Source organism: Osmia lignaria, chromosome 14 (assembly GCF_051020975.1).
Source record: "Osmia lignaria lignaria isolate PbOS001 chromosome 14, iyOsmLign1, whole genome shotgun sequence".
Classification (NCBI taxonomy): Eukaryota; Metazoa; Arthropoda; class Insecta; order Hymenoptera; family Megachilidae; genus Osmia; species Osmia lignaria.
The window spans coordinates 4,405,279-4,420,744 of record NC_135045.1 but is presented as its reverse complement, the minus strand read 5'-3'; the positions used below and the strand labels follow the sequence as shown (position 1 = coordinate 4,420,744).

At 35.3% G+C, this 15,466-nt stretch overlaps 1 protein-coding gene across 3 annotated transcripts; it reads right to left on the bottom strand.

Annotated features, from left to right (window-relative positions):
• Positions 1 to 7: 7 nt before the first annotated feature.
• On the bottom strand, positions 8 to 15,257 carry bchs (WD repeat and FYVE domain containing 3 bchs). Of its 3 annotated transcripts, none has more exons than XM_034330963.2 (45): positions 15,121 to 15,257; positions 13,936 to 14,172; positions 13,627 to 13,872; positions 13,404 to 13,562; positions 13,129 to 13,321; positions 12,853 to 13,039; positions 12,602 to 12,783; positions 12,164 to 12,515; positions 11,969 to 12,090; positions 11,611 to 11,894; positions 11,275 to 11,541; positions 10,903 to 11,193; positions 10,445 to 10,818; positions 10,090 to 10,379; positions 9,785 to 10,000; positions 9,318 to 9,737; positions 9,102 to 9,238; positions 8,849 to 9,032; positions 8,490 to 8,761; positions 8,183 to 8,412; positions 7,947 to 8,114; positions 7,669 to 7,877; positions 7,410 to 7,597; positions 7,163 to 7,311; positions 6,896 to 7,094; positions 6,461 to 6,821; positions 6,183 to 6,387; positions 5,670 to 6,090; positions 5,389 to 5,598; positions 5,125 to 5,313; positions 4,763 to 5,056; positions 4,456 to 4,691; positions 4,126 to 4,381; positions 3,841 to 4,052; positions 3,640 to 3,772; positions 3,416 to 3,569; positions 3,121 to 3,355; positions 2,818 to 3,041; positions 2,493 to 2,746; positions 2,200 to 2,427; positions 1,940 to 2,131; positions 1,442 to 1,860; positions 1,118 to 1,372; positions 837 to 1,034; positions 8 to 761 (listed from the first exon to the last, which is right to left on the bottom strand). In XM_034330963.2, the coding sequence occupies exons 2-45, from the start codon at positions 14,158 to 14,160 to the stop codon at positions 647 to 649; spliced, it is 10,335 nt and encodes a 3,444-aa protein (XP_034186854.1). In that variant the 5' UTR covers positions 14,161 to 14,172; positions 15,121 to 15,257; the 3' UTR covers positions 8 to 646. The 3 variants fall into 3 exon arrangements, with proteins under 3 accessions (XP_034186854.1, XP_034186851.1, XP_034186852.1); XM_034330960.2 differs by lacking the exon at positions 15,121 to 15,257 and adding an exon at positions 14,254 to 14,411; XM_034330961.2 differs by lacking the exon at positions 15,121 to 15,257 and adding an exon at positions 14,254 to 14,411 and having other exon boundaries at positions 9,318 to 9,719.
• Between the last annotated feature and the right edge of the window lie 209 nt (positions 15,258 to 15,466).

Here is a 15,466-nt window from a genome sequence, read left to right as displayed (position 1 = left end):
CATTTAAAAAAAAAAAAAAGTAATCGCAGCATATAAATTAAATATATGTATAACATAAAATTGTGACTGTACACGTTGTTCATCGACAAGTATAAAGTACAAACACACACGATATAGAAAAGTATCAGAAATGATTGAAATCCAAAACTAAGAACATGTTTGTGTTTTGCAATGTGTGCTTCGTAGACTTTCATTGTCACGTCAATTTTTAGATACTGATTTTTAACATCCTTCCAATACAAATCTGTCGATGAATTAAACCAGGCCGACTCTCGCTAGGAAACATCCTAGATTATTAGAATAGTAAAAAGTATACATATGCAACGTTAAGTTCGACAGGAATGTATTGTAAGGGTAAACGTTTATATTCAATTTAAAAGAAAAAAAGACTGAAAGAATTTTAGTTGATTTCAACTCTATGGAAAAATTGAAATGCAGCGATCAGTTTTCCTGCCTTTCTCATAGAAATGCAAGAGTATCGCGCAACACAAGATACGAACAAATAAAATTGTAGGGCACGATTTCGTTTCTCTTGCACAAAGATTCGAAACAGAGACATAAAGAGGTACTCGTGATTATGTACATTCTCGCTGTACCTCTTCTAGAACCGATAACTTACATGAAACCGTACGACAAACTGCTACATTTAAGTGCTACTCTCGACAGAATGCTGAGAGCGCAATGACGAATAACAACCTTGACAAACTCTAACAGGTTTGAAAATTCCAAGCCTCGATATTTTCGATTCGAATCGGCTGCATCTGTACATGAAAGTATAAAAAATATAAATGACAAAGCAGTATGAAATTTAATGTGATCATTATGGTATCGCTTACTTTGAACAGAACACTTGTCCACAATTGCGACAGTGGTGTCTCCTTTCATAAAGATTAAATCTAACACCGCAACCAACACAACAATCTGCTCCTTCATCTTTCAACCAGTGGTCAGCCACTGTGCGCCCTGGTTGTTCGCATACGCTCCACGAAAAAACTCTTCCTCTTGTGTCTCCCACATATACTGTCCTATGATCCCTGCAATTTGATTAATTTTATATTATTTCGTGTTCAGATTTTGAAACGTCATACCCACTTGGTACAGTCACAAAAAATTCTACCTTGACACCGCGAGGGCCGTTATAGATGCTGGTTCTGCATTATCTTTGCGATCATATGCAGTGTGCATTGTTAATTTGCTTCTAAACACTAATTGCCGTTGCCACTTAAAACCATCCCTTAAAATATTCTGTGGATTAATTTTTTTAGGTTTCGTATCAGCTTCAGTAACCATAACGAAGCTGTCGGTTAAACTAGTATCACTTTTACTAGCTCGCAGAGCTCCTTCGGAATCTCCAGCATTGCTGGATATCTCACTATAAAATAATTTCATTATTGTTAGCAAAGGGAAAGTGGAGAAGACTTTATATAATCAGTTATGGTACCTTGTTTGTGTACCCTCGCTATCCGCACGTCCACCACCTTCGCTTTTTCGAAACATTGGGTTTCCACGACTTTTCCTTCGAAGTACAACCGTAGGCGTGTTATTATTCTGTGGCGAGGGTTTGTTACTGGAACCGTTGCTCGATTCGTTATCCGAGCATTCTTCTTTCTCTTCGTGCAATCTTGACGCTTCCTTCGAATTTTCCGCTTCCGAAAGACTACTTTCAGAGCCGCTTTTCGCGAGCATACTTGAACCTTCGGCAGAAATACTCATTTGTTTAACTAATTCATGCACTCGTTTCTTTGTATCTTCACTTTGATCTTCGTTTGTATTTATCTTGGTATTTTTCTCTTTGGTAACAGAAACTTCCTCTGGTTTCTCTTCTTCTGCAGGCACTTGTACATAATCCATCGACCACATCTATAAAATATTTTACAATTATTTCACGCTTGTTTCCTTAAGTTTTACATATTCGTTAAATGAACAATATTGTTCTTACACGAGCTACACCGTCCGTGGATCCTGTCATAATAACATTCTGCGAATCCCATTCGTGGGTTTGACTAAAAGCAACGCATAAAATTTGCTGCATTCTATCTGCACGACCGACACACGTATTGACACTTGCCAATTCTTCGCCATTGATGCTCCATACGTGTAGCCATGTAGCTGCACACGTTGCTATGTCTCCCTGATGAAATTACATCAAATTTAAATATTCTACGAACTTACATTTTTCTTCTATTTAATCAAACGTACTGTTAATTCGTTTATGGCTACTGCTGCCACTGGTCCTGCATGCCCTCGAAGCTGACGGACAAACAAGCATCGAGACAAATCCCATATGATTGCTGTGCCATCTCGAGATCCTGATACAATCACATTGTACGCAGGACTCGATGATAAACATGTCACAGCATCGGTATGACCGTACAAACATTGTTTAATGGAAAGTTGCCTCTTTGTGTATTCCCAAACGGTGACAACCTGGAAAAATTAATTGTGTCTTAAAGAAAGCAGTCAATAAAAATGAAATTAATGAAATAACTTACCGAGCTTGTTCCAGCAGTTACTATTGATTTGGAAGACGGACAAACGCAAGCTACTATTTCTCCGCTACTTTGTATCATAGCTTCACAGACAAATATTGCTTTATCGCTGTCATAGTTTCCTATTCTGAGCGAATGATCTGCAAAACCCCATGCAACATACTTGTTGTATGCCGGAGGAATAAGCGTTTTGTTTTGTTCGACAGCTAATACTGCTTTGTCAATATGAAGTATTTGTCCAACAGGACCTTTCAGTTCTAAAGTAAAATAAATTAGTCAGTTGTATTAAAATATAAGGATTGAATAAATGCATAAAAACACAGCAAACCTTTAATAGGTTGAAGCGAGGGTTTCAAGTTATCAAGATTATGGAAGAACAATTTGTCGGATGTAGTGATACTTAAACCAGGAGTGATGGGCCCCGGGTCGATAACACTGGTTCTTTGAGTCATTTTTTTAGCTGGATGTGGTTTCTTAAATAATTGTTTTGGTATCTGACCGAAATTATTAATGAACCCAATAGTAGCATTCTTTTTCAAAGGGTCATCAATACTAAGAGATCATAGTTAAAATCATAAAAATTAAACCACTGAAGTGTTATTATAAAATAGTCATCTGTAACTAAGCTTACTTATAAATATCCACATTGCCCTCGTAGAATAAATGATGAAATACATTGACTGCTTCAACTGCAGCAGGTCCGTTCTGTTTGCAACCAAATATTAAGTCAATCCATTGATGAAGATGTTGCGACACATAATCGCATTCTAAAGCAAGGCGATGTACGCGTATAAATTCTCGAGGATCCTGCTTTGCCCAGGGTGGAAGTACAATATCTCCCAATTGTACACCGCTTTGTTTAGAGCCTAAAAATACAATATAGAATTAAATATATGTAAGTACTTAATAAATTAAATAATATTTACCTAAATCAAAGTGATTTGAATTTACAAGAAACTCTGGAAGATAAAAAAATTCTGGTATAAGTTCTTTAACATCAGCCATATTGTGTTTAGATGCAGAAAGCCACGCTTCCTTTATACTATTAAACATCCTATCGGCCAGATCAAAATGTCCACCCTAAACAATAATTTAGGAATTAACATTATAATCGATATCTTCAATTATTGCGTGATCCGTTTTTACGAACCTGTAACCGAAGAAAATGTTGCGTAAACGGTTCCATCCTCACCAAATAGGAACATACTATCATTGCAGAGGAATAATGAGTTCCATAATGATAAGGAGGCGTTTCTCCATGTGGGTCATCCCATTCTTTGTATCTAAATTCAATTAATATTTAAAATATTTCTTTTATCATTTTCACTGTAGCACAGTGAATTTCACATACCTTTTCTTGAACTGTAATAATCGTTCTGGACTCTGTGCACCCATAGGTTTACTGAAATCTCTGAACGTATCTGGATCAGTGAGATCCAGTTCTTCACTATCATAGTCAGCCAAGATCCACGGGAATATCGGATATTGCATTAAATCGTTATAGCTGCGACCGGCTAAAGTATTAAGATGCATTAAATACTGAAAGTTTGAAATCTCGCCCCTCTGAAACAAAACAGCGTCCTCGATAATAATTCCAATGTGAACATGTAAAATTAAAATCATTTAAAATACTGACCACCCATCGTTGAGTGACTGAGGTTTCACCGATTAGATTCGAAAGCAGGCCAGTAGCTTGCTCCACGTTTGCTGTTCTTTTCTGGCCAGCAACAGATTGCTGTGCACTGTCAGCGATTGCCGTTGCAAATGTCATAAATCTTTGATACACTTTATTTCTTACTTTACGTGGAAATGCTAACAAATAATTTCTACCATCTCCGCTAAATACTTCTAACGCCATTGGTTGTAACAGGTATCTTCTTTTATGCACTTCTCTATAACGAAAAAATACATTTAATTCTACTGAAATTTCAGTAATGTTATTATACCCTGCACAAAGATTTATAACCTGATATCTTCATAATTGAATTTAGAGCACTGTCTCATAGCTCTGGATCTTCTAGGAGAACCCGGTGATGGTAAAATTGGTTCATAAGCATCGGGTAAACTTTCGATGTCTCTTATTTCTCTGGATTTCAACAATGTAAATCCGTCGACTACGTAGAAATGTTCTTTTCCAAATAACAGTAAACCCTCAGTTGTGTCTAAACCTTGAATTCTGGCACACCTGAACATGTGACTTATCTGAAAATATAGAGAAAATAAAAGAGTCCTATTATAGCACTCTTTTAATAGTCGTATCAAAGAATATCAACCTTCTCGTGCTCCTCCAACAGTCGTATCAAAGTTTGATTGTCTGGAACAGTCTGATTATTTTCTTCTTCTTGCTCGATATCCTCTGGTGCCTCGTCCGGTTCACTGGCGTGACGTTCTAATGTACATGGAACCATAGGAGGTTCACTTTCCGTAGATGTTTCATTGACATTCAACGGGGTATCATCGATAACAGGATCACGCTCTCTTTCGAACATGCCAGACGAGTTACCGAGTTGTTTTAAATAATACTCCTTACTGTCAGTGCTTGTTGCAACTTTGTACTTCAATTGTTTCTACAGCAAATTGAAATGAATAACATTTTGTTTATTAATCTAATTGTTCAATAAAGAAAGCAACTTACATTATCAGGATGCTCTAACTCGGGTCGATACGGATAATGTATGTAGAAGAGTTCGTTTTTCATCATCTTTTTCCTCATTCTACATGGACCTTCAGTCATGTCTAACATCCATTTATCAAGCCTAGTGGGTGTTGGTGGTCCCCAAAGACCGCGTTCTCTTGTTAATTCAGTTTCAGTTTGTAACCATTCCTACATCATATTTTATTAGTAACATAGTTGTTGGTACGCGTTACTTCTATCATTTTTCCTAAATGTAATTCTTACTTGATATACATATCGTTGAGTATGTTGATTAGTTTGTATATATTGTAATCGTTTCGCTGCAGCAAGTTCACGAACCAATGCAATATGTTGTTCCGTCCACTGTGCTACAGTATTCTGATGTAATCTTAATCTAACGCGTACAGATTCTTCTTTCCGAACTTTTGTTCGACTCGCTAGTCTTGTTAAACCACCTGTTACCTTTTGAATTTTCTGCAACATAAATACACGTCTTCACAGCTTCTGTTCTAAATTCATGCGGAGAATTTTAATTGAATGCTCACCGACTGTATTTGATTATGAAGTTCCCAAGGAACTCTGTACGAAGCTTTTCTTTCCATGACGACATAATTCAACCAAAGCCTGGTTGCAGCTTCGTGTACTTGATCTCTCGCTACGCATAATTCAGGGGCTCGCTCATTACCTATAGGTGCTGGAAGGGTAATTTTAAAAACTTCTTCTATTGCGGGCTTTTTGCATACGTATAATTCTTCCCAAACTCTGGTTGCAGCTACAGCCATTAAATTATGACCTTGATGAGACGTCAGTCTATCATCGCTTGCCTCGACTTGTGGATTAACGTGCCACGTGGTTTTCGTATTAGTATCCAGCATAACTTTTATATCAGCTGTTAATTGTAACAGACAGTACGTTAAGCAGCCAATAAATTCCAATTCATGATTGCCAGCGCCAAAAATTAATAATCTATAAAGATAAAGTTATTCACAACATATAATACAGAATATCTCGATAAATTCTTTGATAATTTTTCAAGATTTAATGAACATTAATGTCACCTATGAGTGGTAAGCTTATGCAATGCTTCTAATACCGCCATTTGATCGGCTATTGAATCTGTGGGTCGTGAGAGCAAAAATAAAATTGTTCTATTCAAACAATGATGAAGACCTTCCATGCTAACGACACCAGGTCGTCTTTTCGCTTGTCCAATCAATTTCACGATAAAGTCAAACACTTCGTGCGGATCTTTTGTTAGAGCACCTACGTGTTATATTACATTAAATATTAAATTGGCTATAAAAAGGCGAAAAATTAATAACATTTCAAAATTTACCTTGCCACAATTTATCTATTATTCTTGCCGCAACGTAACATACGTTATTGGTTATATTATTCACTGATCCACCAGGGACAACAGGTAAAGCTGCTTGTTCTCCGATTAGAACATCCGCGGCTAATAAATGTTCCATTAGAATCGATAAAACTTCTGTTTGATAACGTGTCTGCTGCCCTGTAGAAGCATATTCTGGCCATGCTTCCAGAACCAAATCAATAGCTGGTGGAGATTTCGCGGTGACTGGTAAAGAAAGAGAATCCACGACAATAACTCGTAAAAAGTCCATAACAAATTTTTTTGCTGGATGAGTTGTTAAACCAACATCCTTTGATGGAGATCTTACTAACACTGGTTCTTGCTAAAACAATAAAATTTCATTGATAACAAATTGTATAAATGCTCTGTTGAAAAAATATTTCTCATGAGTTTCACCTCATCTGCTGGAGTACTAGCTCCGCTACTATCTTGGCTAGAATTTGCGGGTTTTGGAAATAAAGCACCAGCTAGTGCACCCAATACTTCTGCAGACATGAACACTTGCATGAAGTCGGTGAAATTATGATAAAGGAAGAACAGGAACTGTATTATTGTCACTGGATAATCAGTTAACCATTCAGGTAGAGATTCAGGGCTGTTAAATAATGGTTACATACAAAAATCTTTCTTAAAGTATTTTTTGCACTAAACAGTAAAACTTACTTGATCGAATAATTATTCAGCATCGTTCGTACCATCGCTAACAGAGTAACCACGGCCTCGGGGCAAAGATTAATTCTACTCGCGAAAGATGATAGCGTATGATTTGCTGGAACGCCGAACAAGAAGTTCCACACGTTATCTAAATCAAGCTGTTACAATAAAACATAAAATCACGTTACATTTATGTTTAATTCAAATATTTGTTGAATCAAATACAACATGAAAGTATTTATATAATATACTGAACTTTTAAAATGACCTTCGAATCGGTAGGCAATAATTTGACAGGTTGTCCCATCATTAGTGCAATAAAGAGAAAATACAATTCTGGTACCAGATCTACATGTTGTGGTAACAACCACCCCAAATGTTGAAATCCTGGTACATGAAGTCCGGATGGTTTACTTTCACCACCTGACATTTGTTGATGGCAACCTAAAAAAAAAATTGTAAAATATACTTAATCTCCGGTTTATTTATTAAGATTTAATGTTTTATGCATGTACCAAGCGCTAATGCCATTTTATTGTGATCTGTATGGCGTAACCATCCGCCGTTACTAGTCCCCTCTTTAAATTTCTGTAATATCGGTTGTACAGAAGAAACAGCCACCAAAATTCGTAGTCCCCATATTACTGTAGTACTATGCAGGCCAGATTGAAGAAACAATAATATCCAATCTAAACCTAACACTTTAGCTAATTCTTCACACATACTGAAAACGTAATTAAATTTAAATGACAACGAATTAAAATTTCCCCTCAAGTTAATATAATTCACTTACTTTACATTCACTTTGGAGCCATTGAATAATAAAGAATGCAGAAGTTGCAAGCAACGATTTCTTAAAAGTATATGTTCTCCTTCACCTTCTTTATTCCCTTCGCTTTCGCGAAGAATTAAATGTTTCTCTGAACTCTGAGGTAACGTAGCTACAATAAATTGTCCAAACCTGTGAAGAATAACATATTAGCATTGCTAAATAACTGCAAAATAATGCGTACAAGTACAACAAATTACCAAAGTAAGTCAGCCTGTCTAGGTTGACTCAATAGAATGCTAAGCAACGCAAGCAAAATTTGTCGCGTAGTACTTTGTTTTACATCACTCAAGATATGCAGCAATTTATGAACTAATTGCAGATCTCTCATTAAACGTAAGTTTGTTCGTTTTTCACTTGACTCTGCTATCAATTCGTACAAGTGCTCTAAAAGTGATCTTAGAAGTTCTCCCGGTGCTTCGTGCCAAACCTAAAAACGAATAAATACTTGGTGATATTTATCCCCAAAGTGAAATATCACTTATCAATAATGAAGAGGAATCGTACTTGCAAATCACATAAGAGATCTTGAAATGCCATAACATTAGGTATTGCACTAGTTTCCCTACCACTATCAACTGTACCAACAAGACTAAACGTGAGGTGTAAAATATGACTATTTAGAAGAGGACATTTCCTTCTTAATAACATAGCTAATGTCTGATATCCTCTTCGTCGATCCATTTCTTGTTGGGCCGTTTGATTGGATCTGACAACACAAACTAACGCCTTAACAGCGGCATATAAGGATTCTACATCTTGGGCCATAGCTATCAAACCTACAAAGCAAAGTAGACCGTGTCTTAAGAGTCACACTTATGAAGATTAATATAGTATTTAGAAGTGAACTGTTTTCGAAGATTTACCTAATAACACTGAACATCCTCCTACGTTATCAATCATCGTAGCTACAGGTCGAGGACTAAAGACTCGAACACCAAGATAGCCAACAACTACACCTCCTAATGCTCTTGCTGGTCCACTAAGGTGTCCTGCTGAATTGTGAAGAACTCTGATAGGCGTGGCATTTTCATGTGATGACATACCAAGCTGTTGAATACAAATCAATTAACAACGTACGAAAAGTTTTACATAAAATGTAGAGAAAATGATGTGTACTTGTTTAGCAATCGATTTATTATCAGCCCGACTATAAACTTTCCTAATTTTAGCTAATGTTAATTGAGACATTGCTTTGGCATTTAATCCAAACACAACTTTTTCTTCTGCAACAAGTGACATTAAAGGTTCTTGTACTGTAAGAAAAATAATAAGGTTACATATAAATGACATTCGCGATGACAATCAAATAGATTTTATATAATGTGCGAGTACCTGATAGTTGTGGAGCTTGTAGACTACCCATATAATGTGGACCTAATTTAAATAACGTCGCTATGCTTTGCGAGTTAAACACTTCTTCCACTAAATGGCATGGCCCTTGTTTCCAAGTAAGCCTTGAATATCGCCGCCAACAAGGTGGTGTACCTATATACCCGTACACTGGAGATGCCACTGTCAAATTTGCTGCGCCTCCTCCAGGAACTTGCGTAATATAATGAAGCTTTTGGCTATGAATATGTTGGCCATCCAAATATAATGAGAAACTTGAATTCTTCAAGACAGCACGATTTAGTACGATGGCTATATGATGCCATTGTCCCTCGTGAAGTAAATCAGGACACCAGACCCTTGCACCACATTCACCGGATCCTTCTGGTTCCCATTCACCAACGTCTAAATAACATAACACATCTTATAAATAGAAATTTCAAATGCTCTGTATTTTATTTAACACTTACTTTGTGGCATTGGTGTTTCCAGTGTAGATACGATAATAGCTTTGTCCCTTGCGCTAAGGACTGCGGTCAAACAAATTAAATCTTTCGGTGATTGTGGAGTACGTACTAACGTCAATAATCGTACACAGTGAGGGTCGGTTCTAGGATCGCTAAATTTATCAACACATATCCACGTACTATAAGTTAAACCAGTTTGCGGAGGAAATAATCTATCGCCTAAAAAATTTCAAATTTTTTTATTCTTACAATGTACAATTAGTATAAAGTTAATAGTATCTTTGTATTAACAAGAATTAAAAATTTACCTGATCCAATTCCACCAAGTACGCTACTATCAGCGGCTACAACGGTAGGTGGAGTTGTACTTTGCGGTGCAACGCTAGGTAAATATAGACACGCAAATCCTTCTGCGCTCATATCGAGTTCTACGAAAGGTGGTAAAGTACAGGAGCCGTGAGCACGAAAATCTTTCGGTGTTGTCATTGATACTAAAGTCTTAATACGCGTTAACGGTACAGGTCCTCCTCGATGTTTATTTGGTTCAATATCATCGAGTGAAATGCAACACAATGGATCACCCAAACGTAAAAATTCTCTAAAATAAAAATATGTACGTATTGTATATAGTTAACGTTTTTGGAAATTCATTTTACAACTTACCTTAAATCACGCGGTTCCAGAGACTGTGCTGCAAGTCTTTCTATGATATACTGTAACGGTTGATGCAGGGGATGCGTTTCATCTTGCAAGGCAATCCTGCCTACAGATAACAATTCACCTGCCATTCCGGCATCACACATTATCTGCTGATTTCTCTCAGAACGCACCAGACTTTTAATGATTTCAGCGACGTATAATTGTAAAGCTAAAGCTATCTGTCGATTTGATGGTTCTGAGATTGACGGAAGCAGGTGTAACATTCCAACGACTATGCCGGGATGAACAACAATTGGTTCAGGGGTAGGAGGACTTAAATTTAAAGAATTTATAATGCTTCTCTTTCCGCTACCCGGAGAATCGAATGATTTTTGTTGCTAAAAGACGATTAGAATATGTTTAATTTAATATGTTTAATAGTTAAAGTAATTGCGTATTACAAGTTGTAAATTGAAAATCACCTCAACGCTGTTTTGTTTGTGACTTGGTGATCTCATTCCTAATCCTGCCAAATTTGGCTTATCAAAGGAGTCAAGTGCAACATCGTATAGAAGTCTTAGTAATAAACATGCATACGCTAATGTCTTTGGCATGACTTCTGGAAATGTAGGTTCTAGTACACTTCCAGTAAATAGCGATGACAGAACATTGTGATAATTTATATTTGGTATTAGATCTATTTCAGTAAGTTTCGTTTGTGTCGAGAAACATCCGAGTAACCGTAATGTATCGCACAAACTTGATTGACATATCTATATAACAATTATTATAAAAAAAGTTACATAGTTAAAAAGGTATTTTATAATTACTTATAATAATGTTCAAATGTTTACCTCGTGATGGAAGAATTTTGCATTTGCTGGTTCAAATCTCATAGCTGTACTTATCGTGTGAAACACCACATGTAAAAGGACTAACAATTGGGCTTCTTCCTGTGGTGTTCTCTTTATTACATCGTTACAAGGTTCAGTATTTTCTGATCTCTGCATGCCTAATTGACCCTCCAAAGACACTAACACCGACATCACGTACACGAACCCTCCGACTTTTCGAAATACAGTTCTTGTTCGGTGAGATTCTCGCAGGCAAGCCAGTAAAGACTAAAAAGAATATTTTTTTTCAACAATGCTCAGAAATTTAATAGACAATATTAACAGTCAGAAACAAACTTTTAATATATGCGTTTTTAAAACCAAAGCACTAGAAGGTGCTGAATGCATGACACCTAGTAGTGTAGCCATGTCATCATCTCCCCCTGCGCTAAGTATTAATTCTCTAACAATACCAAGTGCTTGATATCGACAATCCATGTAGGGTACTAGATTATGCGCGCACCGTGCGCCACCACATTCTCTAAAAACATTAGCATTTTGAACATTGCCTGCTAATAACGTCGTCAAGGCTTCCATTATTAAGGCACCCAATCGTTCATCTTCTGGGCAGATTTTATACTCTAAAAGAATCATGTATTTATTGATGATAAATCTATTTATTGATGAAAGATATTGTATATAAAAATAATAATACCTAATCCTTGATCATGTGCACCTTGTTTATCTTTAAGCAAAGTTGCATAACGATGAAGACATGTAACAAAGACTTCTAACAAACCCACTTCTCTGTATACATCCTTAAAGATATTATTATGCCTGAAAAGATTCATTAAAACGAGTAAGAGATGTGTTAGTAAACAATTGATTAGTAAGAAATTCTGTGTAGTACCTGAGGATATTAAGTAGTGTTTCCATGCATAAGATACTGCAGCTAGTGGAATTATTTGTTTTGAGTAATATAGATAAAGATATAAGTTCCTTACAAGGCACGAAATTAAGTTGAAATACTATAAATTCCAATAGCTGAAAGAATTTCTCTTGTATTTCTCGATTTTTCAGGTGAATTTTTTCTGCAAATTGGGATAGCGTGTTTTGTCCTTCGAGTATAAAATAATTAGCATTGTCACTGTGATATACGCTAGATATTGCATCAAGAATTGTACAACATAAAAGAGGTGAATTCGACTTTACAAAAACAGATTGTAATACTTGGAATGCTTGAATATTTCGAACGCTTCCTCCTAGAAAAATTATAATATTTTAAATTTAAAATAATTAATGGTTATGGATAAAATAAAATTATACGTCAATCCTTGTACGTTAGTACCTCTGTTACTTGGTTGAGGTAAAGTAAAACCAAGCATTTGAAATAAGGATCCCATACTAGCTTGGCTTGGCTTTAATTCAGTATGACCACACATTGTTAAAGACGCTAACATGAGCACTAAATTCCGAATGGCATCTTGCGCCTCTGCCCTGCTATCTTGTTCTAATCGTGATGGAGCATGTCTATAAAACACAAACATTTATAAAACTAATAATAAACGATAATGTAGACATTCAAAACCGAATTATTACTTTAGTAAAAATTCTGATAGAAAGATATATCCTTGACAAGCGCGAAAATCATCCAAGAGTGTTTGAGACACCTCGCTAGAGTCTTTTAAAAAACAGAATACTGTTACAAACATTTCTACAACTTCCAATGGTGCCAGTTCAGGTACACGTTGCATATTATCAACACATAATGCTATACATCCTTTATCTATAATTAAAAGAAGATGACATTAAATCATATCACACTGAATCTTGTGTATATTTTAATTATATACAAAAATTTTGAATGATGCTTACTATGAATATAGCTTACTACATTTTGAGTAAGTCCATGTCGTGATAAAGTCATTAATACTTCGGCTGCGCTTTTACGCCATATTACATTGTAATGAGGACACCAACAAGTTATTGCTGAGAACAGTAAGGTAAGATCATCTTTACGGGCGAGTTCTTCCGCTGGATAAGGATGACTACATAATCTCACCAATAACTGTAAATTAAAATATACTTCAAAATAATAGATTCATTAGAACTTTAGAATAGATTTAAAATAATTGAGAATTTTTATCAACCTGAACGAATATTTTTTGTAAAAGTATTCTACGCTGTTTCGGTGTGAAATCGCTATTCGCGTCTGTAATATCGGCTTCCTCGTCAATCATTTCGGGTAAATCAAAAAACAGATACAAACATTTAACTAATGTTGATGGAACAGAAGCAGTAGTCATCGCCTACAAGGATACAAATGTTATATCGATACTAATTAAAATAATAAAATTTCATTGAAATACATACCTGTATCAGAGAAGTGTCACCTGCTGCGAGCAAATTTAGGGCAGATAATAACATCCAACCGTTACTTGATTCTTCACTGTTTTCAATTTCTAAAAATTTTACAATAGCACAACTTGCAGTTTCGGTGCTCCTATTGCTTGCCCTTTTTCTAATTTCAAAGACCATTAATCTAGATACTTGTTGTGTAAATGCCAAGATATCCCAGAATTTTTCACTCATGTCTCCTGCTGGACTAGATCCAAATACCTAAAAATTCATTCATGTATTTAACAAATGTTTAAACACTGCTCCTTTAAAATAAAAACTTACTTTGCAAAATAATGGCAACATATTGTATAGTTTATCGTCCCGTTCAGCATCTGAGAGGGGATGTGGAGGATGGGTGTATTCAGAGAAAAGCTTTTTAAGGTGCATAAGACCCAAAGCGGTATGTTGAGGATTTGTACCTCCTGTACAGTCATCTAAACTGCCAGTACTGCTGGAACCCATGCCTCCGACACTAGTACCCCCTCTTAACTTACGCATTATGTTCATACTTAATATTTGCTGGAAACATATGAATACATGTATTAATACTATCATAGAGAATCTAAAATTCTATTAAATGAAATGTATATTTTAACTTACTTCATTCATGTTATGATGGGTATTACACAAATGAGTATCTTTACATTTTATATTTCATAAAATTAAATCTACATTTATGATACTTTAATGATATAAATAAAATAGAACAAAAAAAATGTAAAAAACATTATAAAAGTATATTTAGAGAATTCTTCTCTGTATTATACATAAAACATTCGTAAAATGACAAAAATATAATACAACTTGTCAAATTCATAATAACTTAATGTATAACCATTTAAAATCAATTGTGATATTACAAACAAATAAAATTAAAATTTATCATATCGTATCATAATTATAATCGCGTTCTAACAAATTTTCAATAAAGAAAAAAAAAAGAAAAAATTGTTAATAAACGTATAAAACTAAAAATGAACTTGTGATACAACAACAATATTAAAAATTATCAAATAATCAATCTGATGTTACTATTACAATAAATGATAAATATGCTGATAGAAACTTAAAAAAAGAAATACTGCAAAATATAAATGTAAAAAAGCAGTTGTATGATCGGTTTAAATGTTTATCGTACTGTTATTTGAAATATTAACATATCGGAGAACGTATAACATGTGAAAATGGCACATTGTTGTGTAAGACAAGTCGGGACATCGTTTCTCGATTCGTTAAACACGACAATCAATTTTTCGGGCATACGTCATGATAATTTTTACACTTTCAATCAGTGACACTATTCTTCATCGAACGCTCAGTTCAATATTTACGTCTGCTTCCTGTCAAAATGTCAAGTTAGAGTGAAGTTACGATAACTCTTTGTAACCGCCCACGATTATTACGAGCAAGACCGGACATTGCCACGCGGACATGCACTATACCCACTAAATGTTAATCAATTATTACCTGAAACGCGTCGCAAACCGGGAAATCCTACATTTTCTTTCGGAAAATTGCTTTATCAGTAAGAGTATTTAATATTTCAGTGGCAGCAGCCATCTTCATATTCGACGATTTCTTCGGTCCACGGGCAACGCGATACGTCGATAAGTATCACGTGACTACTATTAGTTTGTGGATCTATTCATCTTTCAAATCTGTATTAACATTGATTAAATCTGTGTTGAAATTGTTCATTTAAACATCATAATTTCAATATCGATTTAAATAAAATGAAATATTAAACTCTATGAAAATGCCATTTAAAACATTCTGGAAAGGTCAATCTTATAACGCCGCATCAATAATAAAA

Excerpts from the sequence above, each read along its gene's own strand:
- bchs (XM_034330960.2), bottom strand. Across the intron at positions 10,001-10,089 it reads ACTTGGTGGAATTGGATCAG|GCGATAGATTATTTCCTCCG; the intron begins GTAAATTTTTAA and ends GAAATTTTTTAG. Across the intron at positions 7,312-7,409 it reads ATTCGAAGGTCATTTTAAAA|CTTGATTTAGATAACGTGTG; the intron begins GTTCAGTATATT and ends TTATTGTAACAG.